Genomic DNA, 27,386 nt, shown 5'->3' with positions numbered 1-27,386 from the left:
TGTAATTAAGTTCTATTATGTTTTTTAAGTAAGGTTTGTTTTCAAAATGCTAATTAACACAAATGATGAAATATCTCCAGCCGGTGCGCATTTCATACTGCAAACGTTCTACTCCCGTTGTACCTATTTGCTGGTGATATTTGAAAGGCAAAACTCTTCTCTACTTTTTTAATATAATAATGGAAAACCAAATTTTCTGACTCCAGTTCTGGCTTCTAGGTCGATTGTTGAACCTTCACTGTGTTTAGTTCCAAAATAATTCTTCAAACTTTTAACTTTTCTATCACATTAAAACTTTTCTACACACATAAACTTTCAACTTTTCCGTCGCATCGTTCTAATTTTAACCAAACTTTCAATTTTATTTTAGTGTGAACTAAGCACAGCCCTTATGGGGGTTGACTTTTCTGCAGTATTGTCCATTTGTCCGTTTCACTAAGTCAAAGTGCAGCGGGCACATTATATATTCCTCTCAAATGACATCTGTGCATGATTTTTATTTCTTTTGGGTGTGGTTAGTTCTTTGGGTGTAAAGTTTTTAAAGTATACGGACGCACATTTGAATTATTAAACATATACTAATAACAAAAAAAAAATTGCAGATTTCGCCTGTAAACTGCGAGACGAATAATCCGTCATTAGCAAATATTTACGGTAGCATCATATCAAATCATGGCGTAATTAGGCTCGAAAGATTCATTTCGTAATTTACATGCAAATTGTGCAATTGGTTTTTTCCCCACATTTAATGTCCCATGCATGTGTATAAATATTTGATGTGATGTTTTTGGCCAAAATTTTTTGGGATCTAACCAAAGCCTTTGTGCTTTATATGTAACATCTGTGACTGTAGAGTGAGCATATTATACTCCCTTCGTTTAATATTGTAAGTTGTTTTGAATTTTTTCTCTAGCTAAACTTTTTAAGTTTGATAATTTTTTATAGAAAAATATAGTAACATTTTCAACATAAAACGAACATATTATCAAAATATATATTCAATTTTATATTTAAAAGAAATAATTTGGTGTTGTGGAAGTTGTTAATTTTTATAAATTTACTGAAACCTAACTACGTTTGTTTAGAAAAGAACGGCTTATAGTATAAAACAAAGGGAGAACATATAAAGTATAAAATATAGAGGTCAGACCTCTGTGGTTGGTAGTTGGGGCATGCTTGACTGAGCCGTGGCAACCAATTTTAAACTTCAGAAATTAGGGCTTTGAATTGCTTCATTAATCAGTTTGGGCTTTTGGATCTCTATATTAACTCACATGTACTAATGATAGATTAATTAGGTTTAATAAATTTATCTCGTGGTTTTCAGATAAATTATGAAATTAGTTTTTTTATTCGTATTCGAAAACCTCTTCCAATATCCGGTCAAACGTCCCATGTGACATTAAAAAAATTCTTTTCGCGAACTAGACACATAGACACATGAGTATAGGAGGTGCGTGCTTGGTCGATACGCACTTCACACGTGCCATCTTTCTATCACATTACTGTTCATGCCGTCAATATTAATTTCCTTATCTTGGATGATAGCAACTAATGCAATCATGCATGATGATTATATATTTCTGTCTACAGTAGTCTATGCATAAATAATTTGATGCAATTAATTCCACATTAATTCGCTGTTTCAGCATCCATCTTACTAGTTAGAGTACTACACAAGTATACACTATCTGTCGCATTCCACAACTTGATCTCAGATAACGTTGATCTCTTCAACTCATGTGATAAATCTAATGAAAATCTTCAGTGCCCAACGTGTGCATCTACCTCTCCTCCTCACCAACCACCCACTATATAAACCCTTCCCCACTTAACCACGGTTAGTTCATACCAACACATCTCCATTGCTGCTTAAGTTTCTTGGACCAAACGTGCACCCCAAGTGTTCGACGATATGGAGCTCACCATGGCGTTGACGATGTCGCTCGCGCTGCTCGTGCTCTCCGCGGCGTACGTGTTGGTCGCGTTGAGGAGGAGCCGGTCGTCGTCGTCAAAGCCACGGCGGCTGCCGCCGTCGCCGCCGGGGTGGCCGGTGATCGGGCACCTCCACCTCATGTCCGGCATGCCGCACCACGCGCTGGCCGAGCTGGCGCGCACCATGCGCGCGCCGCTGTTCCGGATGCGGCTGGGGAGCGTGCCGGCGGTGGTGATCTCCAAGCCGGACCTCGCCCGCGCCGCGCTCACCACCAACGACGCCGCGCTGGCGTCGCGGCCGCACCTGCTCTCCGGCCAGTTCCTGTCGTTCGGCTGCTCCGACGTGACGTTCGCGCCGGCGGGGCCGTACCACCGGATGGCGCGCCGCGTGGTGGTGTCGGAGCTCCTGTCGGCGCGTCGCGTCGCCACGTACGGCGCCGTCAGGGTCAAGGAGCTCCGCCGCCTGCTCGCGCACCTCACCAAGAACACCTCGCCGGCGAAGCCCGTCGACCTCAGCGAGTGCTTCCTCAACCTCGCCAACGACGTGCTCTGCCGCGTCGCGTTCGGCCGCCGGTTCCCGCACGGCGAGGGCGACAAGCTCGGCGCGGTGCTCGCCGAGGCGCAGGACCTCTTCGCCGGGTTCACCATCGGCGACTTCTTCCCCGAGCTCGAGCCCGTCGCCAGCACCGTCACCGGACTCCGCCGCCGCCTCAAGAAGTGCCTCGCCGACCTCCGCGAGGCCTGCGACGTGATCGTGGACGAACACATCAGCGGCAACCGCCAGCGCATCCCCGGCGACCGCGACGAGGACTTCGTCGACGTCCTCCTCCGCGTCCAGAAATCCCCCGACCTCGAGGTCCCCCTAACCGACGACAATCTCAAGGCCCTCGTCCTGGTACGTCATTAATACCCACCATTAAAACTCTCGAATTGACTCGCCGCCATTGTTGCTCCTCCTCTGATCTTGACATGACGTGACAACAACCACCAGGACATGTTCGTCGCCGGCACGGACACCACGTTCGCGACGCTGGAGTGGGTGATGACGGAGCTAGTCCGCCACCCACGGATCCTCAAGAAGGCGCAGGAGGAGGTCCGGCGAGTCGTCGGCGACAGCGGCCGCGTCGAGGAGTCCCACCTCGGCGAGCTCCACTACATGCGCGCCATCATCAAGGAGACGTTCCGGCTGCACCCGGCGGTGCCGTTGCTCGTGCCGCGCGAGTCCGTCGCGCCGTGCACGCTGGGCGGCTACGACATCCCGGCGAGGACGCGGGTGTTCATCAACACGTTCGCCATGGGGCGCGACCCGGAGATCTGGGACAACCCGCTGGAGTACTCGCCGGAGAGGTTCGAGAGCGCCGGCGGCGGCGGCGAGATCGACCTCAAGGACCCGGACTACAAGCTGCTGCCGTTCGGCGGCGGGCGGCGAGGGTGCCCCGGCTACACGTTCGCGCTCGCCACCGTGCAGGTGTCGCTCGCCAGCTTGCTATACCACTTCGAGTGGGCGCTGCCCGCCGGCGTGCGCGCCGAGGACGTCAACCTCGACGAGACGTTCGGCCTCGCCACGAGGAAGAAGGAGCCGCTCTTCGTCGCCGTCAGGAAGAGCGAAGCGTACGAGTTTAAGGGAGAGGAGCTTAGTGAGGTTTAAGTTAAATTAAGTAATGATTAGCGATAGATAGATTTTTATTATTTTTATTATGTTTTGGGATAATAATAAGGGTTAAAGTTTTGTGCTTGCTAAGTAACCTGGAGGCTGGAGCTGGTAATATTGTGACTAAGCAGAGAAGCAAGCCTGTGTGATTTCGATGTAAAAGTACAGGATATGGTGCCTAATGAATAAAAGAAGTCAATAAGTGGCGTATTTCTCTTGTAACTTGTAAGCTATATCGAATTTTAAACTTTAGAGATTAATTTATGGTTCTTTTTGTTATGATTAATGACCGCCAAACTTTAGCTTAATACTATAAATTTTGCCGAAAAAGTACTTTTCCCCTTTGATCGGACGTCTTCATGTAGCGTAGAAAAGCTCGTGTTTCTTTTGTAGTATTGGAGAGAGGGACAGAGCCACATGTTGGGTAACTTGGACTAACCACCCCCCACATGGCAAAAAAAGAAAAAAAGAAAAAATAAATCCAAAAGAAAAAAACTAAATTTATACTTCAAAAAATATAATATCTCCAAAAATTTCATATGCACCGGACAACATGATTCTTCAAGGGAAAAATGGTGACGGTCAAATGGAAAAATTCCGGGACAGCGTCAATGATTTTACAAACGTTGGACTTTCAGAGATGTAGCGTAGCGCCAGTTCAGTGGTTCACGCTGCTTACAGTATAGGTGTGTTTAGATCACGTCAAAATTAGAAGTTTAGTTGAAAAGTTAGAAGTTTGTGTGTAGAAAAGTTTTGATGTGATGAAAAAGTTAGAAATTTAAAGAAAAGTTTTGGATCTAGACTCGGCCTATATCGCGCCGCTGTACTTCCTGGTCTTAAAAGCGATTTGAACCCATCGTCTGAAACTTCCTCTTCAGAGAAGAAATACAGGGCCTGTAGTTCGTGAAATTAAAATTTTTGGATGTCACATCAGATGTTTAACCGGATGTTGGAAGAGATTTTCGGACACAAATGAAAAAACTAATTTCATAACTCGCCTAGAAACAATGAGCCGAATCTTTTGAGCCTAATTAATCCGCTATTAGCACATTTGAGTTACTGTAGCACTTATGGCTAATCATGGATTAATTAGACTCAAAAGATTCGTCTCGCGATTTTCTCTCTGTGCGATTAGTTTTTTTTTAATATATATTTAATGCTCTTTGCATGTGTCTAAATATTCGATGTCCATGTGATGTTTTTTTGAAAAACTTTTGGGAACAGACGGAGCCATAGTGGGTTGGTAAGCGTTTTACGGAGTAATAGACTACTAGATCGACCGATGAGTTGTCTGATCTCTCTGGGGTGTGACAGGCGATGACAAGCTGCAAGAAGACAAGATCAGGGAGCTGATTTTTCCACTTCTTTCGGGACTGATTTGCTGGATGTTCATTCCGTGCAATTCTGTCATGGAACATTCCACAGTAAAGATTGTCCCCTCCTTCATGTTTTTTGTTTCCAAAGGGCCCAGGCTACCTACACTACAGCTGCTTCTTGCTCGACGGGTGAGGTAGGTGACAATTTCAAATTGTAGTTGCTCACTACCAGGAATTAATTCAATGAAGACAGTGCATAAATTGAGTTTGTACTAGTTTCTATGGTGTGAAGATGTGCCACGAATTAAAGGGCATTTTGAAAAGATTCTTAATCATTTAAACAAGTGATATTTAATCACGAACTCTCCTTCTAGATTGAAAATGAAGATTTATTCTCCTGTTCCACATGTCGCCGTTGTTGAGTTGTGATCCAAATTCATTTGCGCACATATAAAGGCTAGTTTTGGACGGAGCGAAGCGAAGGCCCGGGACGTCTAGGGGGGTCGCGGTACGGATCTTTATCCTTTTAGGGTTTCACCTTCATATATATATAACACACTTCTCGTAAGGCGCCGTTCGGCATTGTAACCTCACCCCGATATAGTGAAGATATTTTGCTGGCTGGTGTTCATGGTTTTTTCTCTCCTGCTTTGGAAGGGTTTTCCACGTTAAATCTCGTGTTTTCTATGATTGATCTATTGTTCTTTATTGTTTGTTTGCCTATCATTTCCTAACAAGTGGTATCAGAGCTTGTTCTCACATTAGGGTTCCGGGATGGCATCGATGAAGTATGATCTACTGCTGCTAGACTAAAAGACGAGATTCGCGCTGTAGCAAGTTACGACACAGGCTGTTCTGACGCAATCTTCGAATCTTGATGAGGCACTGGAAAGCTTCGGGAAAAAGAAGAAGGATGAATGGACCGCTGAGGAGAAGAGGAAAGATCGTAAGGCTCTATTGCTGATTCAATTTCATCTATCTAATGATATTTTGTCAAAAGTGTTGCAGGAACGAACTGCTGCAGAACTTTGGCTCAAACTGGTATTGATCTGCATGTCTAAGGATCTAACCAGTAAAATTCATATGAAGATGAAGTTGTTCTCGCACAAGTTGCAGGAGACTGGTTCTATGTTGAACCACATATCAGTCTTCAAGGAGATCGTTGCCAACCTAGTGTCGATCGAGGTACAGTTTCATGATAAAGATTTAGGTCTTCTATTGTTATGCTCACTTCCTAGTTCGTATGCAAATTTCCGTGACACCATACTATTAAGCCGTGAAGAACTAATCCTTTCGGAAGTTTATGAGGCACTCCAGAACAGGGAGAAGATAAAAGGTATGGTTTAGTCTGACGTGTCGTCCTCCAAGGGCGAAGCATTGCAGGTCAGAGCAAAGAACCTACAACAACAGCAACGATCGTGGCAAGAGCCAGAACGGTGGAGATTGTTTGAAGTCCAGAGGTAAGAAGTTCTATAAGTACTGCAAGGAGAAAGATCACTTCATTGAAGAATGTTGGAAGCTGTAGAATAAGTAGAAAAGGAAATCCAATGGTAAGGCCTCTGTCATCTTGGTGCTGAAAACTCTGATTCAGGAGACTGTCTTATTGTTTTTGCTGGTTGTGTTGCTGGTCATGATGAATGGATATTTGATACCGCATGTTCGTTTCATATCTGCATTAACAGAGATTGGTTCAGTTCTTACAAGTTTGTGCAGAATGGAGATGTCATGCGTATGGGAGACGATAACCCACGTGAGATCGTGGGCATTGGCTCTGTTCAGATCAAGACGCATGATGGGATGACACGTACGCTGAAAGATATGAGACACATACCAAGGATGGCGAGAAATCTCATCTCTCTCAGCACACTTGATGCAGAAGGATACAAATACTCCAGTTCAGGTGGAGTTGTAAAGGTATCAAAAGGCTCTCTCGTTTATATGATAAGTGATCTGAATTCTGCAAAGTTATATGTCCTTAGAGGAAGTACATTGCATGGTTCTGTTACCGCTACCACTGTTTCTAATGATGAACCTAGTAAGACTAACATGTGGCATATGCGTCTTGGACATTTGAGTGAACTTGGTATGGTAGAATTGATGAAGAGGAACCTGCTGGATGGCTGTACTCAGGGTAACATGAAGTTATGTGAGCACTATGTTTTTGGTAAGCACAAGAGGGTAAAATTTAATACCTCAGTTCATTGCACCAAAGGTATATTTGATTATGTACATGCTGATTTGTGGGGCCTTCTCGTAAGCCCTCTAATGGTGGTGCTCGTTATATGCTTACCATTATCGATAATTACTCTAGAAAAGTGTGGCCTTATTTCTTGCATTCTGTTCGGATGCTTTTGATGATTACTGCAGGAAGGAAGCCATCGTCTGGCATCACACCACCCCGTACACTCCGCAACAGAATGGTGTGGCTGAGCGCATGAATAGAACTATCATCTCGAAGGCTCGTTGTATGTTGTCCAACGCTCGTATGAACAAGCGTTTTTTGGCAGAGGCTACTAACACCGCCTTGATCAACATGTCACCTTCTACCCCACTTAATAAGAAAACTCCCATTGAGGTATGGTCTGGTATACCTGCTGATTATTCACAGTTGAGAGTTTTTGGCTGCACTGCTTATGCTTATGTTGATAATGGAAAATTAGAGCGTAGAGCTATTAAGTGTCTGTTTCTTGGTTATGGTTCAGGAGTAAAAGGATATAAGTTATGGAATCCTGACACTAAAAGGATTGTCATGTGCAAGAGTGTTGTTTTCAATGAATCTGTTATGTTTATTGATAGCTTGTCCACAGATGTTATACCAGGTGGTTCTGATGAGGAGCAGCAATATGTCAGCGTGCAGGTGGAGCACGTGGATGATCAGGAAATTGAAATTGTTGATAATGATGTTCATGATACTGTCAAGCACTCATCCCCTGTTTTGCAGCCACAAGATCAACCTATTGCACATCGCAGAACAAAGAGGAGTTGTGGAGCTCTAGTCCGTCTAATTGAGGAATGTGATATGGTTTATTATGCTTTTAGTTGTGCTGAACAAGTGAATACTCATGAGCCGGCTGCATATACTGAAGCTGTTGTTTCTGATGATCGTGAGAAGTTGATCTCAGCTATGCAGGAGGAGATGCAGTCTCTCGAGAAGAATGGCACATGGGAGCTTGTGCGCTTGCCAAAACAGAAGAAGACCGTCCGTTGCAAACGGATATTCAAGGGAAATGAGGGTTTATCTCTTAGTGAGCTTCGGAGGTTTAAAGCAAGGTTAATAGCAAAAGGCCTCAGTCAGATTCCTGGTGTTGATTATAATGATGTGTTCTCTTCAGTTGTATAGCATAGTTCAATTCGTACATTCTTTAGTATTGTTGCTATGCATGATCTTGAGCTTGAGCAGTTAGATGTGAAGACAACATTTTTACATGGAGAGCTTGAGGAGGAGATATACATGGACCAGCCAGAAGAGTTCATAGTACCTAGTAAGGAGGATTATATTTGCAAGTTGAAAATATCCTTATATGGTTTGAAACAGTCTCCTCGTCAATGGTATAAAAGGTTTGATTCATTTATGTTGTCACGTGGATTCAAGAGGTCTGAATATGATAGCTGTGTATACATTAAATTTGTTAATGGATCACCTATATACTTACTATTATATGTTGATGATATGCTGATTGCCGCCAAGAGCAAGGAAGAAATCACTATATTGAAGAAACAATTGACTAGTGAGTTTGAGATGAAGGATCTTGGTGTTGCTAAGAAAAATTCTAAGTATGAAAATTACTAGTGGCCGACATTCTTGTTTGATATTTCTTAGTCAGCAAAGTAACAATAAGAAGGTTCTTTAGCATTTCAACATGCATGATGCAAAGCCTGTTAGTACTCCTGTTGTACCTCATTTTAAATTATCAGCTTTACAATATGCTAGTACAGATGAGGAGGTAGAATACATGTCAAGGGTTCCATATTCTAGTGCTGTTGGTTCTTTGATGTATGCCATGGTTTGCTCTCGTCCGGATTTATCTCATGCTATGAGTTTGATAAGTAGATACATAGCTAATCCTATCAAAGAACAGTGGAAGGCTGTTCAGTAGATTTTCAGGTACCTTCGAGGCACGACAGATGCTTGCTTGAAGTTTGGTAGGACTGATAAGGGACTTGTTGGCTATGTGGATTCAGATTTTGCTACTGATTTGGATAAGTAAAGATCACTCACAGGTTATGTGTTTATTATTGGTAGTTGTGCTGTGAGTTTGAAGGCAACATTGCAGCTTGTTGTTGCCCAGTCTACCACTGAAGTAGAATATATGGCTATTGCTGAAGCATGTAAGGAATCAGTTTGGCTGAAAGGATTGTTTGCTGAGTTTTGTGGAGTTGATTCTTGCATTAACTTGTTTTGTGACAGTCAAAGTGTCACATACCTTGCTAAAGATCAGATGTTCCATGAGAGGACAAAGCACATTGATATCAAGTACCATTATATTCGCGATGTAGTCACACAAGGTAAGCTAATGGTATGCAAGATAAGCACTCATGATAATCCTGCTGATATGATGACAAAGCCAGTTCCTGTTGCTAAGTTTGAGCTTTGCTCAAGCTTAGTTGGTACAGTAGTTTAGCCCAAGAGGCTATTTGGCGTCGAGAGTGTTTTTTTCTTTGTTGTGTTCAGGGTGAAGGATTGATTTATGCTATAAAAAAGGAATTTGTCTCAAGGTGGAGTTTGTTGAGTTGTGATCCAAATTCATTTGCACACGTATAAAGGCCAGCTTCGGATGGAGCGAAGCGGAGGCTCGGGACGCCTAGGGGTTGCGGGGGGTACGGATCGTTATCCTTTTAGGGTTTCACCTTCATATATACTTCTTTTAAGCTGCCATTCGGCGTTGTAACCTCACCCCGATATAGTGAAGATATTTTGCTGGCTGGCGCCATGGTTTTTTCTCTCCTGCTTTAGAAGGGTTTTTCATGTTAAATCTCGTGTCTTCTGTGATTGATCCATTGTTTTTTATTGTTTTTTTTGCCTATCGTTTTCTAGCAGTCGTCACAGGGGATATATGGTCAGATCTCCCTATAAAAGAAGAAATTTCATGAGTACAGGAAATAGCTGCCAGGTTTACATGACAAAATTCTTAAATCATGAAAGCATAGGGCATGCCCAATGTTTATTACCAAACTCGGTAGTAACATGGGCCTTCATACTGTTTCTGCGTGATGGTGTAGGGTATAACTTAGGGCCGCTAAAAAAAGGGAAAATTGAAACCATGGCATTATAATTTTGTAAAATTTAAGATATGCCATCCTGACCCACATGTCATTGACTAATGTGGGTCCTACATATCATTGAGATACCGAAGCATATCTCAAACTTTGCAAAATTATAATGGCATGGTTCCAAATTACCCTAAAAAAACTCACCGATCCTCAGCTCCAATGACTCAGTTCTACTTCCCTGTCCTAATAAAAGGACAACTTAGGAGAAGATGTGACTTCACCTAGTATAATGAATCTGGACTACCCTTCATCCAGATTCATTGTACTAGGAGGGATCACATCCCCTTCTATATTGTCTTTTTTTGGACGGAAAAAATACTAGCAAAAACTCATTGAAACTCATTGACACTGCAAATAGCATAATTTATTAATTATTCCTTGTTGCCGATAGCAACCATATGATTGAGCAGTACTCCCTCTCTCCTTCCCAAATTGATCATCATATATATATTTATACACCTATACTAAGCATAATTTAAATCACATCAATCAAGACAGCATGCACACATTCTCCGGCCCATAATGCATGCATCGTTTAAGACACTATGCCAATTACACCCTAGCATGCTAAAAAAATTGTATTTCGATTAAATCCGTGTCTCCATGCGGTTATATTTGAGAAATCATGGATTCTATTACATGATGGTTAATTTAGGAAGGAGGAAATAGTTATTAATCACACAATGCTTCTTGCCAGGTACTCTCTCCATCAAAAAGTTTAAGACTGAGTACATTCTTTGGTTTTTTTTTAAAAAAAAACTAAGTTTTCTTTGTAGTCACAATGTGCTAAATTAAATTATTGATTGGAACCCAAGAAACTATTTTAGTGCTTATTACTCCCTCCGTCCTATAATATAAGGGATTTTGAGTTTTTACTTGCAACGTTTGACCACTCGTCTTATTCAATTTTTTTTTTGCAAATATAAAAAACGAAAAGTTGTGCTTAAAGTACTATAGATAATAAAGTAAGTCACAAATAAATTAATTAATAATTATTTGTGACTTACTTTATTATCTATAGTACTTTAAGCACAACTTTTCGTTTTTTATATTTGCAAAAAAAATTTTAAATAAGACGAGTGGTCAAACGTTGCAAGCAAAAACTGAAAATCCCTTATATTGTGAGATGGAGGGAGTAGTTACATATTCATTGGTTTTGTCACATGGTGAATGAGTTAATTGCTCATTGGTCTTTGTATAAAAGGAAATATGTTTTAGACTTTTCGATGGAGCGAATAGAAGTAGTGGCAGAGCCAGGATTTCTCTAAGCCTAGCGCTCAAAACTAAAGACTAAAGCTATCCAAAAGTACGATGTAAGGTCCATAAAACCCCTCTCTACATTCTATCCTCGCAATTACAATTTACCCAATAAATTGTCGCAATTACAATTTACCCAATAAATTGTAGCGCATCTATAGATGGAAAGAAGCATATCTATTATTTAGTATAGTAAAGTCAGTTTTTTTTTCTAAAAAAAAACAACAACATAATAAAAATAAAGCTAGTTTGTTCGTATGTATAGTGATGCGTTTGTGCGTGCTTTTGCAGTTTATTTGAAACAAGTCAGTTTCATTGAGAATTGGAACTTGAAGCGGATGCACCGCCGCGGCTATATCACAGTGATTCTAGCCTTCTAGGAGCTGGAGGACGAGACGCTGAAGCATATGGTTTTGTTTGTAGGATTGTTAGGCTATATGTTTATTCTTACTAGTCCAAACAAGCAGTCTAAATAAACAGTCTAAGGGGGTGTTTAGATCTCACCCCAAAATCACCCTATCACATCGAACGTTTGAACACCTGCATGAAGTATTAAATATAGGCTAAAAATAACTAATTGCACATATTACGACTAATTTGCGAGACGAATCTTTTAAGCCTAATTGCTCCATTATTTGACAATGTAGTGCTACAGTAAACATTTGCTAATAACAGATTAATTAGGCTTAATAAATTCGTTTCGTGGTTTACTGACATATTCTGTAATTAGTTTTTTTTATTAGTGCCCGAACACCCATGCGACACTCTATATAATATCTGATGTGACACACCAAAACTTTACACTCTAGATCTAAACACTCCCTAAGCCTAGGGCTGAGGCATGGTACTGATCAATTTCTAAGTATAAGACCATCAAAAATTTTCCATGTCTCAAGCCCAGGCGTGGTTCCACCATTGAGTTGAAGGGAAGATTTAGCATTTACCCTTATAATGTACAATGTCCGTTTCATCTTGTAAGCCGTTTTGACTTTTTCCGATCAAACTATAAAAAAAATAGCAATATTTCAATACAAAACAAACATATTATCAAGTTCAATATAGTATTTAATGTAACTAATTTTGTATTGTAAATATTGCTAAATGTTTCTATAAGCATGGTCAAATATAAAGAAGGTTTGACTGGGAAAAAAAACAAAACGGAATAAAAGCTAAGCAGGCACATTAGCAGGCTAAACCGACTATGTTCGAATTAGCAAGGAACAATTACACTGAACAAGTTGAGTTAACTTGACATGCCATATGACTGTTACACAAACTGAACCTTGTGAGTGCCAACGAATGATGGCCACTTGACACAGCGAAGAACCATTATTTCGTAGCAAATTACATCTGTCCACTCAATAGAATACCCCACGACACTTCTGCTATGACTATGAGGAAGAATCAGCAATTAGTAAGCAGAAAAGATTAGAACAAACAGGCAACCAAAACTAGACAGGCCAGCCACGAGCTCGGAGACGAATGGCCCGGGAGGCCATAGCTCTCAGATTCGCTCGAGCAGCGGACACCGTGCTGCTGCTGCTCCGAGGTGGCTGCCTCTCGCTCTCGCTCTCGAAAGCCGTCATGAACTCCTCCTGCTGCAGCCTGTACGCCAATGCCGCGTCATCAGACTGGTGTGATCTCACTGAGACGACCCTGGCACTAGGGACCAGCTGCGAAGCCCGGACAAAGCCTCTCCCTGTTGCTGTGCTGCTGCCCTCCTGTGCGACGAAGGTGCTTCTTCTGCTGCCTGTTGTTGTGAAGCTCCTGTTGTTGGTAGCGCTGCTTCTTGTGCTGCGCTGCGTGATGTAGCCGATGCCATTGGAACTGCTGCTTCTTATGCCACCTTGTGCCATGCTGTTACTTCTTTGAGAGATTTGTTGCGCCAAGTCGTCGTTGGTTTCTGAGGATGAAGCGATTGAAGTCCTCCTTGCCTCGGTTTCACTAGGAAATAGCAGCTGGATGGTGTTCCAGAGCACTGTGTTGACTGTGCAAGATCTTGAATTGCTGCAGGGTACAATTCGTTTAGTTCTTTACTATACATGCTACGAGAAAATGACATTGCACAACTGTAGAGCTTTTTACCTGATTAATTGCCGGCACTTAGGACACCTTTTTCCACATTTAGCTGCGGCATGTTTTAAGCATTTCATGCAGAAGCTGTTCAGCAAAATTAGTGACAAAAAATATGAGCTTGGTAATTCTGTACCATTGAGAAAGGAATAATAAAATATTTGACAGCTCCCATTTCTCTCACATTTGTTCTCTCAATCAAACTCAGAGAGAAATCATTATAATTCAGAGAGAAAGCATTTGTTCTGTAAGTCAAGTTGAAAACAGTATTTAACCAGGTAGTGGTAGATATAATTCGGAGATAAAGATGATTTCATGGAATAATTTATGACTGGTTGTAGTGATTACTAAGAAGAGTAGTACTGTAAAAATGATAAATTTCCAGTTTAAACAAATATTTAGTATCCAGCCTGTCTACTCCAGCTATAATGGATGAAAATTAACTACCGTACTCCAGCCGACAAACTATCAACACAGACAAAGCAAGGATTTGAAGGTAATCTAAACTGTAATCTTTAGATGACAAATATGATTTGTTTTAATCCAGGTCCAAATGGGTAAATGACAACGGAATTTTCCCTCAGGAAACAACATTTCACTCACAACATTTGTTCCTGAATCAAACACCAGGGTACCATTGGATACAATTTGGGGAGAGAATTTCAATTAACAATTTATGAACGGTTATATGAAAACTAAGATGAGTACCACTTGTAAAAGGTGGTAAATTCCAAATTTAAGGAAATATTTAGTATCTGTATTGTCTACTCCAGCTATGATAGATGAAAGTTATCATTTTTCTTCCAGGCAGATGCCTGTCGAACTCAAAGCAAAAAACTCAAGGTATCTCAAAACTGTAAATATGGACTAGAAATATGTTTCACTTTAGTCCAGATTCAAATGACGACGAATACTTCACTAAACAGAAAAGATAATACTAATTCCTGAAATTTAAGCATATTTTTCAGAAGCTGACTAGTGAAAACTGAAAAGGGCAACTATTACGAGGTTCCAAAAGTTATGCAGAACAAGGAAATGTTCAAATTGATTCCAGTTCATGTTTTCCAGTTTCCACTAAAATGTGTTGACCTAATCAAGTTCAAGGAAGTGATATTGAACTTAGTAGTTGATGACTGAATAGTGGTAAATATGATTTGAGTAAATGATTTACGGAACAATTTATCGAGTGAGATGAGTAATGTTGTTCTACATAATAAAATGCACAATGACCAAATATTAGCAAAATCATAACTCACAGACAACAAACTGCAGGATATCTATACTGCAAATCCAGATTGCAAATAAAATTTGCCTTATTCTGATGCAAAATACCAACACAATTCAGCAAAAAGCATACTAATTCCTGAAATTGTCAGTGCACTGCTTTTTTGATAGATACATACATGCATCTCTATGCCAAATCCCTTTCGATTGCAGAAGCTAATAATGCTTTGTTTCATGATACTTTTTTTACTGAATTTAAGCCACTTCCTTTCGAATAAACAGTACAGTATAAAATTACCTGTGCCCGCAAGGCGTGGTGCTCGGCTCGAAGCAGATCTCCAAACATATCTGCAAAAAAGGAAAAAAAATCCAACAGACAAATTACTCTCCAAGAACGTCAAATCAACTATGCGAGAGAAAAATATCAATCGAAATAAAATAAAGCAGCAAATCCCTCTTACAGCACAAGACAGCTCCTCCCGGAGGCGATCCATACAGGGCAGCTCGCTGGTTGCCGCTGCTTTCTCGGAACAGGCCTCCTTCTCCCCAACGACGACGGTCTTCTTTTCTTCCTCCTTCACCTCCTTCTTGCCATCTGCAGATCCCCCAAATCAACAACGGATCGAGAGTTCGAGATACCCCACCAAGAAACACTCAAGAAATGGATCGATCAGCAAAGCAAGCGAGAAGAAATCGGCAACCTGCCGTGGTATCCGGCTTCTTCTCGTCGTCGTCGAGCAGAAAAACCACCGGCGGGATCGATCCCGGCGGCTGCCTCCACGACCTCCGCTTCCTGGAGCAACGCAACGTTTTCTCCGGAATCAAGAAAAGGTACAAGAAACCAACCAAGGGGAAGGTGAGGAAGGCAGAGGCGGGATCGGGTTACCTACCTAGTGTTAGATCCGGCGCTCCCGCCGCCGCCGGCGGAGGAGGAGGTGGTGGAGGCCCGCCTCCTGCGGCGGGACTCGCGGACGGGGGTGTCCTCGACGACGAGCGCCGCGTGGAGGAGCGACTCCTCGTCCCACCCGGCCTGCGCGGCCGCCGACCGGAAACGCGGGCTGAGGAAGCTGCTGGCGTCCTTGGCCGCCGCCGCCGCCGCCGCACGCCGCGGCGCCGACCTAGGGTTCGGGCTCTCCGCCGCCTCCCTCGCCGCCGCCGCCATCCCTCGCGTGGAGACGAGATGCCGTTGGGTGGGGAAAGGAAAGGGGGAGGAGCAACGGTCGGAAATTTCGAAATGGAGAGGAATCAAAGCGGGGGCGTTTATAAGGAAGGCGTGATTGGCGGATTGCTTCCACGAGACGATAAGGCCTGTTTTTTGGGCCCGCAATACTGGCCCATCAAAAGTAATGGGCCGGGCCAGGATTGTTTAGCTTCTCGGGCATAGGAGTTTGTGAGAATAAGTTCACTTTGCGTCCCTCTAATTGTCACCCAGTCTGATTTTCGTCCCTTGATCACAAAACCGGGTACGACAGGTCCCCTAACTTACGAAACCGTTTAAATAAGTTCCCTCGGCAGTATTTGACCCAGTTTTAGCTGAGGTGGCGCATACGTGGCTAATTTGGCTCGGTCTTCATGTGACGTGACGCTTACGTGGCAATTCGATCCGAAATATAATAAAATCTATGGGACCCAAATATCAGTTTCACACACACAATAATAATAAATGGTGGGACCCACGTGGACACCACCTATCATCCTCACTACCCCTTCTCTCTATCCCCTATCTCTCTATCCTCTCTCTACTTCCTCTTCCCTCTCCCCCCTCTCTCTCTCCCCTAAGAATAGCGAGCGGCGGCGGGCAGCGCAGAGGGGTGGCGACGGAGCTGAGAGGTGGCAGGCGGCGGGTGGAGCGGCGACGAGCGGCGGGTGGAGCGCGACGACGACCACTGCGGCCACCGCCCTTGCCTCGGCCCGGCCCATCGTCGTGCCAGGTCTGGCACCGCCGTGTGGCTGCCTCCTTCCCTCGGACGCCAACCGCCGGCCCGCATCGCCTCCTTCCGGCTCCTCCTCACTCCGACTCCTCCACCCCGCCGCCCTCCGCCGTCGTCGCCATCAGGTGCCTGGCCCACTCCTCCCCGCCCCGCGCTGTTTCGGCGAACGGCGAGGGACTACTACATGTCGAGGCGGTCCACCCGCCCGCACTACCGCGACATCTCCTCGTCGGCGCACAGACCCGTCGCCGGTGGCGGCAGGCGGCTGGAGCTGCAGAGCGTGGTGACCGACGCGAGCCGCGCCATCGTCGTGGTGCCTAACACAACACCTCCTTCGCCAGCAACGACGACAGCGTCGTTGCCGACTCCGCCGTCTACTCCGCGCACGGCCACGACGCCGGTACAGCGACACTAAGGCCGCCGCCATCGCCGCCACCGCCGCCTCCCGCGAGGTCTCCTTCTCGCGCGACAACCACGAACAGCTACGCGTCTCCTTCTCCTTCTTCGATTTCTCAGCTTTGATACAAATCCGATATTCTCCTTTTCGTTTTTTTTTTTTGCTTGATGCAGATTAGTGTGTACATGGCGTTCCTTGCTGCAGTTCTCGTCGTAGGAGCCTATCTTGGTGAGCATTTTTGCGAATTAACCATGACAAAGTTCAATTCTTGGGAATCTCTTGAATCGAATTATGAGTTTCTGACTCTGTGCAAGCAGAGATCACCTGCTGGAGGATCATCGGCAAGAGGTCGGCGCTGCGGATGCGGCGTGAGTACCTGAAGGCGGTGCTGAGGCAGGAGATCGGATTCTTTGACACGGAGGTGAGCACCGGCGAGGTGATGCACAGCATCTCCGGCGATGTCGCCCAAATCCAAGAAGTCATGGGAGAAAAGGTAGCACACACACAAATTTTACCCCAAATACATACTATGTTGAAGGCTGCCACCGCTCCTTCCCCACTCAACTCTGGCCGCCGCTCCACCACCGCCACTGCTCCACCCCACCCTCCGGCTGGAGAGAGAAGAGGGAGAGAGAGGATAAAGAGAGTGGATAGAGAGAAGGGGTAGTGAGGATGACCCCACCATTTTCTTGTTATAGTGTGTGTGAAACTGACATGTGAGTCCCATAGGTTTTTATTATTTTTCGGATCGAATTTGCTATGTAAGCGCCACTTTAATACCATATCAGACAAAGACCGAGTCAAATTTGCCATATAGACGCCACCTTAGCTAAAACCGGAGTCAAATACTGCCGAGGGACTTTATTTAAACGGTTTCGTAAGTTGGGGGACCTACTGTACCCAGTTTTGCGATCGAGGGACGAAAATCAGACTGGGTGACAAATAGAGGGACCCAAAGTGAACTTACTCCGGAGTTTGTGAGTCAGGTATTTCGGCCTGTGGGCTCGCAAAACTGCGTTGTCAAAATTTATTTTTTTTAATTACACCACAGACTAGATTTTTCACCTTCCTGTTCTTTTGAAAAACTTATTTTAAGCCAACGTTATTGACGCTGTGGTCCAATATAACAGCGCCAATAACATTGACGTCATCCCTCTCGCCCCAGTAAAAGTTAAGTCACTAATATGAAGGGGGACGATGCCAATTATCGTTGGGTGTCGAGAATATATTTGTAAAATTTTAAAAAGGATGTACTTGTAGCAGAAAAGAACCTACTTGTAATAAAAGTATTTACAAATTGGTCTTCGGTGCCGATAATTGCTCTAGGGTCCTATTTGTAAATATTTTTTATTACAATTTGAATTTTTTTTACGAATAGGTTCTTTTTAAAAAATTATAAATTGGTCATTGGCGTCGACAACATTGGCGCCATCCCCTTCACATTAGTGACTTTGCTTTCACCGGAGGATTAGGACATGGCACCAACATAATTGGCACAACAATATTTGACCACAGCGCCAATAACACTGACGCCACGAAAAGAATCTTCAATAATAAGCTTTTTAGGGCCGATTTGTAAAATAAATTTCTAAAAGGATCAAATGTAAAAAAAAAGCAAACATGACATACGCACGCACACACCACTATACACGCAATACCACAGTCATCCCTACGAATGTGTCTTCTAAATGCTTAAGAGACAAAAACAACAACACATCTCTGATGTCACTAAAGTTATGTTGAAAACCTAGCAACATGTGTGTAACATTTATGGACACCGAAATTTAAATCTTGGTGGGTGAAGTCATACACCCACGACTCTACCATCACAACACTAGTGGTTCCTCCCCAACTGCGTTGTCAAAATCGAACTTTTACAACTCGGCAACAAGCAAGGAAACACTATGATTTGTTGGATCGGTGTCGTTTGCTTACACAATTGTCAAATCGTAGGGGAAACCTCTGTTTTGACCCGGAGCACGACAACCAGATACTCCCTCTCTCCAGCACTATAGGGGATAATGGTCTCTTGGCTGTGGTCGTAACTTATCTCTTATGTACAGAAAACGAGCTAACTTATTTATATATGATTTATTAATAAGTATTAGCTTAAAAACTTATAAAATAAATTAATATAATTTTAAGACAAATTTCTCAATTTCTTCTGGTAGAAAATATAATATTTAACAGTTTAGAAAACATGAGTATATAAAACGAGAAGTAAAGTTGGGAAGAGTACTTGCCGAACACAACTTTGGATCTTATTTGGATCCAGGGACCAACTTGGAGTCCCTGTCACATTAGATGTTTGGACTAATTTAGAGTATTAAACATAGACTACTTACAAAACTAATTACATATAAATGAGAGCTAATTGGCGTGATAAATTTTTTAAGCCTAATTAATCTATAATTAGCATATGTTTACTGTAGCATCACATAGGCTAATCATGGATTAATTAGACTCAATAGATTCATCTCGTGAATTAGTCCAGAGTTATGAAGTGGGTCTTATTAATAGTCTAGTTTAATATTTCTAATTAGTTTTCAAACATCCGATGTGGTACATACTAAACACAACACCCACCCCCACCCCGGGCGTTTGTTCAGAATTATAGGAAGTTTTGGTTATCCCGATCGCGATTGGATCAGTACATCAACGATCAGTAGTCCCACCCGTTCCCATTTGAGAAAAGCACGGCGAAAATCACGTGTACTTGGTACTAATATGCCGAAGTTCAATAGTTTGTTCCTCAAAAGTGTACTTCGTGCAGTCCAATGTGTACTCTTGAAGTCCTAGATGCACTTTTTCATCTTACTTAATTTGTGCTAAATTGGAAATAATACCCTATATTATTGGACGGAGAAAGCATATTGTAGAAGCAACCAAAATATTTAGGACATGTGTTACAGCATGATCAACAGCCTCCTTATATTTGGGGAAAATTGTAAAAGCACCTCATATGTCACTTGACGTTTGACATTTTATTATTTTATTACAAATATCCATCCCTTACTTTGTTTTGTTGTAAAAACCATCTCAGTCCACATATTTTTAACTGAATCAGCCTAATATCGCTTTAGGGCTACCACAGGCTAAGCTAGCCAAGTCTCAATCTTGGATTATTTTTTTTCATGTTTCATTAAAATTTTGTTTTGGGTATAGCGAAACTTAGTGCGAAAACATTTAAGCTCTCATAAGCATTTTTTATTTGTGGAATCTCAAAAAGTGTCATGATATGACTGTGGCTACTATGGATACAACCGTGCTCACATCATGAATCAATAAAAGGATATCAATATCAAGTCCTCTAAGTGTTACAATCCGATTCGGCCACCAGCTACATTGCTAACTTTAAACTGCCGCCAAATCTGCATACGAGCTCTGTTTTTGGCCCGTGATCCAGCCGTGTTCCCAAATTCCATCATAGTTGACCGCAATCAAAGAAACAATATGCTGCATCGCCTATAATGGACCTCATGGGATTGTAACTTCATCTGGGACCCCGGCCCAAGTGAGGCCCATGTGGGGTGCACCCTAGCCAATGTGGGGTGCACCCCAGCCAGGTGGATCATGACCATTAGGGCCCCTAGGTCGTCCTCCCACCACCTTAAATAGCTAGGTACCTCTGCATCGTTTCTCGGGTTTGATTAGATTAAAGTTTAGTTTCACTTACTTTGCCGTGTAATCCCGTGATCGGTTAGATCACCGGTTTACTCGTTACAGAACCCCAACTTATCATTTGTATTCAATTTATATTTGTAATTCAAATTGTTTTTTTATTGTTCTTACTTGTTTCTTCGATTTGCTTGTAGGAATAAGGTTGATCTGTATCAGCAAGATCAACAACGCATGGAGAGGTGTATCGATCGGTAAGGCGCAACACAACAACGTGTCGTACGGTCGTAGTCGAGTCGTCAACGTTTCTCCCAAATCGTAGTTATCATCAACTCACCAAAAGATCGGGCCAATTATGGCCGTGAGTGTTTTGAGTGGAACTTAGGCTTTATCATGTCAAGACTATACACTAGAAGTATTTAATTTTGATAAAGACATATTGATTAGTGGCTCATAATATACGAAAACATATTTATTTGGTTAATCACGTATGCACCAGGGTGGTTTTTGAAAAAAAAAAATTTGATTACATAGGTGAGCATTTGCAACAAAAGGACTTATGGGATAGAACATCAAACTTCAAGTGACATATGGGGTGCTTTTTACATATCTATACTAATAAAAAAATATACCAGTTTCATCCACACGTCTTTCTAACCCTTAAGATCTTTTCATCCAATGGTTCATGCCACGAGTTCGATCCATCTCTGGAATTAGAAATCTCTGCTCCGCATAAACATTGGTTACAGAAATTACCGATCAATCAAAAGAAAAAGAAAAAAAAGGAATCTTCGCTCACGGTTGAGTGTGCCAACCTGCCTCCGCCTTCTCCCCCGTTTACCCTACCCTTCGCGCTCGCTCCGTCACACCACCGTCGTAGGCGCCGGGCATTGCCACTGCCTTCTCCACCGGTCACCCTACCCCACGCCGCCGCCTAGTTAGCGAAGCTAGTGCGGTGGTTAAATTGGTTTACTCCTACCAACTTGTTCGAGCCACATCATTCATAGACTTATTTATGTTTTTTTCAATACTTGTTCCGTTTCATGTTTTGCTTGTCATTCATTCTTCTTTCAAAATTTGAAACAAACAAATCTAAGAACTTAAATTACAATATTATTAATCTTTATAAATATACCTAGTTCAATAACTACAAGTCTGCATTTCTAAGTATAAAAAGAATGAAATTGAATTTGAAGTATGTGCACAATACTCCTTATTATTTTTTTGTTACAACTTGTGTGGATCGAATTTTAAGTTGCGTGCTTATAGAGTTGAGAGAATCTACTATATGCCACTGAGTTTATCTCATTCAACGATTTACTACTAATATTCTCTTTCTACAATATTACCTATGGGGTACATGATACCTGGGTACCTAAGGAAAGGTCTTTGGGCTGTGCGGCATGGGATGGGCCAAGTGCCCAACGCCCATGCGGCTAACTTGTAATCTAAGAAAGAGATATAGGATAGGGAAATCAATCTTATCCCTTGTAAATAGATGGCATGTACGAACTAGCTACCGGTGACACTAGCTTTATATAAAGGGAGCCGCGCCGGGAGAAACCCTTAGGGGTTAGACACTCCGTCATTTATACGCGCCATCGGCTGCTTCATCACTGACTTGCGCACACCGGCATAGATCCAATCTGCACCAACTTGAGTAGGGTATTACCACATCTCGAGGGTCTGAACCAGTATAAATTTGTGTCACCATCTCTTCTTGATCTAGTGCACTTTATAAATTATATTGCCAATACTAGAAATCAACAATACCAGTGAATTTATCAATTGTTTTATAATATACCACTGTGCTGAGCCTTTTTCAGAAAAAAAAACCAAAATACCCTTAGAGACCTACGAGGCTAACAATTAATTTATCTCATTAGAATTTAAAACAAAATATGAAACTTTTTATTTGACCTTCTTACACAACAGAGAAGTTTGTATATAATAAGTTTTAAGTTTTTTTTGGTATTTTTATACTTTAGGAAAAATATTTTTAGGTATATCGAGAGAAACTGCTTACACAAGAGATAATAGAAAAAAAAATCTTATGGAGCATGTTAAAGATAATTTACATTAAAAACAAAAACACAAAAAAAAAGCATTTTAGATAGCATATAACATATAAGTTATATTTTAAAAATGTCAAAATGTAAAAAAAAATAAAACCTATATATAAACTTTCATATTTTGTAAGGAGGCCAAATAAGAAGTTTCATACTTTCTGAAACTTCTAGTGAGATAAATCAATGGTTAACCTTGTATATGCATAAGAGCATTTTAGATATTTTTGATAAATAAGCCATACCCAATGGCGTATTGTTGAATAATTGATAAGTCATCAGTATATTATAAAAAGAGAATGTCAATGGTAAATTATTGAACTATGACAAACTCAGTGGTATAAAATAGATTCTCGAATTATATATCCTACATTAATTTATCTTATCAATTTTTTTTAATTTTCTTATAACTATTTAAACTAGTAATATACCCGTACTAACGCTACGGTGTCATAACATTTTTCTTAATAAGTTATTAAAATTCGATTGCAATGAAAATAATGTTCCTAAAATCTGTCCATTTAAGCTTTCAGTCCAAGGTCATATATCAAAAAAATATTATGATATAACTTAAAATTATTTATTCAAGATCATCAACGATTATATCTAATCAATTCAATATACACTATACGAGGACAATGCATATCCATGCCAAAAAGAATGGTTGAGTTATTCCTCGAGAAATCAAGATAGATAAGTATGAATCTTTTTTTGGGTAAGTATGCACCGCGAACGACCCAACCGATTACTGCAAAAACCATTGACTTCAGGTAAAATATGGTTGAATTTTGTCAAAAATTTAAAGTCAGTTTGAATTTTTAAACTTGCCGAAAACACAAAACCAAACATTTTTGTTATCAAGCCAGTCTAATAAGTTTGAATTTTTTTTAAACCCTACCGGAGAGTAAACTTGAAATATTTATAATAGGAGGTATTAACAACAAAATATATAATTCTTCTTATCATTACTTCTTTTGCATGTCTTAAATCAATATCCTTTACTGAAACATATATTGTCTTTTGATTATTTCTGCCGTGACTATAATACTCTTTTGGTTATCATTGATTCAAGCATTCAAGCTAAGTATTTGTCAGCAAGCTGCAAGCCATTCCTGTTGTATGTTTCTGCTTTCCAGCGGCATACATCCTTCCAAGAGCCAAAAGTTCAATCGAAGCCATCTAAAGAATAAATAGCCAGCCACATCCTTTGATTATAGTTGAGTTATCATGTGTACAGAAAAAAAATACAATATTACATCAGATTATCTTTCTACTGCTACAACTTTATTAATTTTAATACAGTTTGTTTCGTCGTAGCATCCGCCACTTTGGCACAACCTTCATTTAACATGTCAAGTTGTCAACCTACATGCTACAGCACGGCCTCAACCCTGCTTCCATGCATAGACAAGCTCTCTTCCAATGCCATTTTTGGCCTCAACCCTGCTTCCATGCTTAGACAAGCTCTCTTCTAAGAAATATGTCCTTTTAATATAAAGAGCTAATGAGTTTCAGTATTATTAAATATCTCTTCTATATAGGAAATATGTTGTTAATCAAAACAATGCAACCCTGATCAGCAAGAGGCAAAGATAAACATACCATCCAGTATTATTACATATCTCTTATGTACAGGAAATATGTTAATTAAAATAATGCAACCCTAATCAGCAAGAGACAAAGATAAACATGCTATCACTAAATGTGAGATACCTATTTATCCAGAACAAGTGATGACAAGAAACATAGCTTTAGAAAATTATCTGTATAATATTTGTATGTTTATCTTCCCTAACATTCATTTTCAGATCGTTGGATTCAGACCATGTCCCAATCCACTTTACTTCTCACACATTCCAGGCCCTAATCTTAAATATACATCTCATTACACTATGTATTGATTGTACCAGTACACTCCATGTCACTGCAAAGGCAAGTTTCTGTACAGGCTAATAAAATATGTGCTATTGTTTCTTCTATAGAATGATTTGGTCTGACAGAATGAGAAGTAAACAAAAATCTGAAAAGCAACAAATACTGCAAGGAACTGAACTTCATTCAACTACCACTACAGAGTGAGACTGATTTTACTTGGCACTATTATGGAGTACCAATCAAGTGGAAGCCGCAGCCTTCCTGACCTTACCTTAATAAATGTGGTATTTGATTTAACAAATTAATCCACCGAAAAAAGTCACCGCTATAAAGTTTTAGTGCCTGGGATCAAGAAGGTCACACATGGATCGGATCAATACACGGTGGCTACCAAGTGTAACTTCAAGGGGCACAACAACCCACACCGAATCAGCTGCAAGGGTTTTTTTATAGTATAGATAGAACCAACTTCCGTCGATCCAATACTTAACTTATTTTATCCAAGTTTGCATGGCCTAGTGAAGTTATAAGTTTGGAATGCAGTATACATGTGATCGTACCTGCCCTGCTATCGCACCTCCATGGCAAACAACAAACAGTATTATCTGATGCTGTCTACAAAAATCATAGAAATTAAATGGGCTGCATATAACTCTTCTTCCCCTGCAAGAAGCATTTGAGTGAAGCCATTAAGGAATATAACCAAAAAAAATTCTGAGAACCATTGTACAAAAGCTCAATGAAATTAAGGAGTACCTGCCGCTGTACCGGATGTGAAGAACAGATTGCCAAACTGAATCCATAATATTCCTGAAAAAATTAGGCATACAGAGTACAAATATATATCACAAGAAGATTGATATTTAATAAAACTCAAAACATATGCTCTGCTAACCTGAAACCAGAGATTGAAGATCCTGACCTCCCTGCAATCATCAAAATAACCATACAAGTACGGTTAGTTTACAGATTAAACCAAATTTTTTTTCTTAAAAAACAAGCGGTCATTAAGAAGTTCAGTACTACTTGACTTAAGTAGAATTTCAGAACTTCAGGTTCAGGACAAATGAAGTTTAGACCTGCGAGTTCAGCCGTTCATGGAAGGTTCACGAATCACACCATACTTTTGCTGCATAAGAAGCGTGGTACCTCAGTTGCATTCACAGATCAGAATACAATTCCATTGTCTTCAATCCAGTGACCACCACTGCCCTGAAAATCTGAAAAAGAAATGTTTAGCCTTGAAAGCCATCATTCAAAGCATGTTGTCACACTGTGACCGTTTTAGCATTCAAAGGGCATATTATCTTCTAGTGATCCTTGTGGACAGTAGGACTGCTTTTAATCTATAGCAGGCTGCTTCTGATCTATAACAGCGGAATCAAAATAAAGCATCGCAAGCCCTGTACTTGGTGCCTATACACTATACAATTGTTCCACATATATTATGTCACAAGCTTCTACCTTTTGTGCTGAAAAACAAACCCCCTTGTAATGTTCTTGTAATGGTGGATTCTCTGTGCCTTTGAACCTGCAATATAAAGAATACTTCATATGAAAACTCAACATGAAGTAATAATCTTAGTTCTGAAGAGAAGGGAAATGCTGAAATCACATAATGCAAGCAAAGTTTAAGGTGGTATTGCTGCCAATGATGCTGACCTCGTCCAATCAGAGAGCGCGGGCGGCTGATGGTGCTGCCGATGGTTGAACTCACCAATCAGAGGGTGCGGCTTCATCAATCGGAGAGGCAGTTGGAGATGATCTGCGACCGTTCAGGCGCCCTACTCCCCTGGCTTCGACGACGCGTGGGCCAGCCATTGAGGCGTCGATGCAGGGAAGGTTTTGCGACCGGGCTTTGAGGCGTGGAACCGGTGACCCCGGCGAACGCGGCCGTGGGGTCGGCGACGGACTCACCGTGGAGGTGATGCAAACAGGCGGGAAGAAATCGGCAATGCGGCGCGACGGTGAGGGCAAGGCGACGGCGATGCGAGGCGATGCCGGTTGAGGCGGAGGCTGAGGAGACAGCGGCGATGCCAGTTGAGGCGGTGGCGACAGGCAATCGTCGGAGGTCGAGCGCGAGGTGCGCGACTGGGAGGAGGGTGGGAGACTGGAGAGGCGACCGGCGAGGCGTTCCTCCTCGCAGGCGCTGACCGGGGGCGGCGCGAAGGCAGACCGGCGACGCGGAGGCGAGGGATCCGGGGTGGAGGGCGCTGTGATTTGCCGAGGGGAGGGGAGGTGATCCGTCTGGAACTCTGGATCGGATCGGGAGGTGCTCTACTCGTGAGAAGCGCGCGGTCACGCGGATGCGGAGGAGGCGCGGCGATTGCGGCAGAGAGGGTCAGAGGGAGGTGCGGGAGAGGATGCGGAGGGAGGCGTGGGACACGCGCGCTGATCCGGGACGTTGGATCCAAATTCATCATATTAATTTGGATAATTGGATGTGTGACATGACGAATGAGTAATGAGTAAAACAACTTGTTGAACTGTAGGGTAGATGCTATTTTTCTCATCGTTTTATTCGTTTGTCCTATGTTTCTGCTCAAACACAATCAAAGCACCGGACATTCAGTCTTTATGCCTAAAGGAAATAAAAGAAATTAAAATTTAAATGGAAAGAATCGTGATATCTATCTATATCTATATCTATACCTATAATAATCGGGTACTTTCTAAAAATCGGACACTTTCTAGAAGCACATTAATTAGAAAAATCTAGCCATTGATTATTTAGATCGTACTATCATGACTGTCTATAAAAAAATCTAACCT

General features: G+C 41.9%; 2 protein-coding genes and 2 long non-coding RNA genes across 5 annotated transcripts; 2 read left to right on the top strand and 2 right to left on the bottom strand.

Moving 5' to 3' along the window:
- The first annotated feature begins 1,839 nt into the window (after nucleotides 1-1,839).
- Nucleotides 1,840-3,808, top strand: LOC127756755 (tryptamine 5-hydroxylase). The gene is made up of 2 exons (XM_052282129.1): nucleotides 1,840-2,830; nucleotides 2,927-3,808. Exons 1-2 carry the CDS (start codon nucleotides 1,916-1,918, stop codon nucleotides 3,581-3,583), a joined length of 1,572 nt encoding a protein of 523 aa, XP_052138089.1. The 5' UTR covers nucleotides 1,840-1,915; the 3' UTR covers nucleotides 3,584-3,808.
- An 8,741-nt stretch (nucleotides 3,809-12,549) lies between these two features.
- LOC127757771 (uncharacterized) lies at nucleotides 12,550-16,465 on the bottom strand. Its single transcript, XM_052283347.1, has 6 exons — nucleotides 15,618-16,465; nucleotides 15,429-15,520; nucleotides 15,189-15,322; nucleotides 15,026-15,075; nucleotides 13,516-13,590; nucleotides 12,550-13,437 (listed from the first exon to the last, which is right to left on the bottom strand). The coding sequence occupies exons 1-6, from the start codon at nucleotides 15,887-15,889 to the stop codon at nucleotides 12,882-12,884; spliced, it is 1,179 nt and encodes a 392-aa protein (XP_052139307.1). The 5' UTR covers nucleotides 15,890-16,465; the 3' UTR covers nucleotides 12,550-12,881.
- Nucleotides 16,466-16,487: 22 nt separating this feature from the next.
- Nucleotides 16,488-17,869, top strand: LOC127757772 (uncharacterized). Its single transcript, XR_008013531.1, has 2 exons — nucleotides 16,488-17,283; nucleotides 17,373-17,869. It is a non-coding gene; the product is annotated as an uncharacterized LOC127757772 (long non-coding RNA).
- A 5,597-nt stretch (nucleotides 17,870-23,466) lies between these two features.
- On the bottom strand, nucleotides 23,467-26,987 carry LOC127756580 (uncharacterized). Of its 2 annotated transcripts, XR_008013244.1 has the most exons (7): nucleotides 26,277-26,987; nucleotides 26,079-26,145; nucleotides 25,694-25,834; nucleotides 25,510-25,540; nucleotides 25,371-25,424; nucleotides 25,175-25,277; nucleotides 23,467-24,224 (listed from the first exon to the last, which is right to left on the bottom strand). It is a non-coding gene; the product is annotated as an uncharacterized LOC127756580 (long non-coding RNA). The 2 variants fall into 2 exon arrangements; XR_008013243.1 differs by lacking the exon at nucleotides 23,467-24,224 and having other exon boundaries at nucleotides 24,333-25,277.
- Nucleotides 26,988-27,386: the final 399 nt, after the last annotated feature.

Source organism: Oryza glaberrima, chromosome 12 (genome assembly GCF_000147395.1).
Source record: "Oryza glaberrima chromosome 12, OglaRS2, whole genome shotgun sequence".
NCBI classification, from domain to species: Eukaryota; Viridiplantae; Streptophyta; class Magnoliopsida; order Poales; family Poaceae; genus Oryza; species Oryza glaberrima.
This window is presented reverse-complemented; position numbering and strand designations above follow the sequence as displayed.

Excerpts from the sequence above, each read along its gene's own strand:
- LOC127756755 (XM_052282129.1), top strand. The coding sequence starts at position 1,916 with ATGGAGCTCACCATGGCGTTGACGATGTCGCTCGCGCTGCTCGTGCTC. Across the intron at positions 2,831-2,926 it reads ATCTCAAGGCCCTCGTCCTG|GACATGTTCGTCGCCGGCAC; the intron begins GTACGTCATTAA and ends AACAACCACCAG.
- LOC127757771 (XM_052283347.1), bottom strand. The coding sequence starts at position 15,889 with ATGGCGGCGGCGGCGAGGGAGGCGGCGGAGAGCCCGAACCCTAGGTCG. Across the intron at positions 15,521-15,617 it reads AGCGCCGGATCTAACACTAG|GAAGCGGAGGTCGTGGAGGC; the intron begins GTAGGTAACCCG and ends GCGTTGCTCCAG. Across the intron at positions 13,591-15,025 it reads ACCACGCCTTGCGGGCACAG|CTTCTGCATGAAATGCTTAA; the intron begins GTAATTTTATAC and ends TTTGCTGAACAG.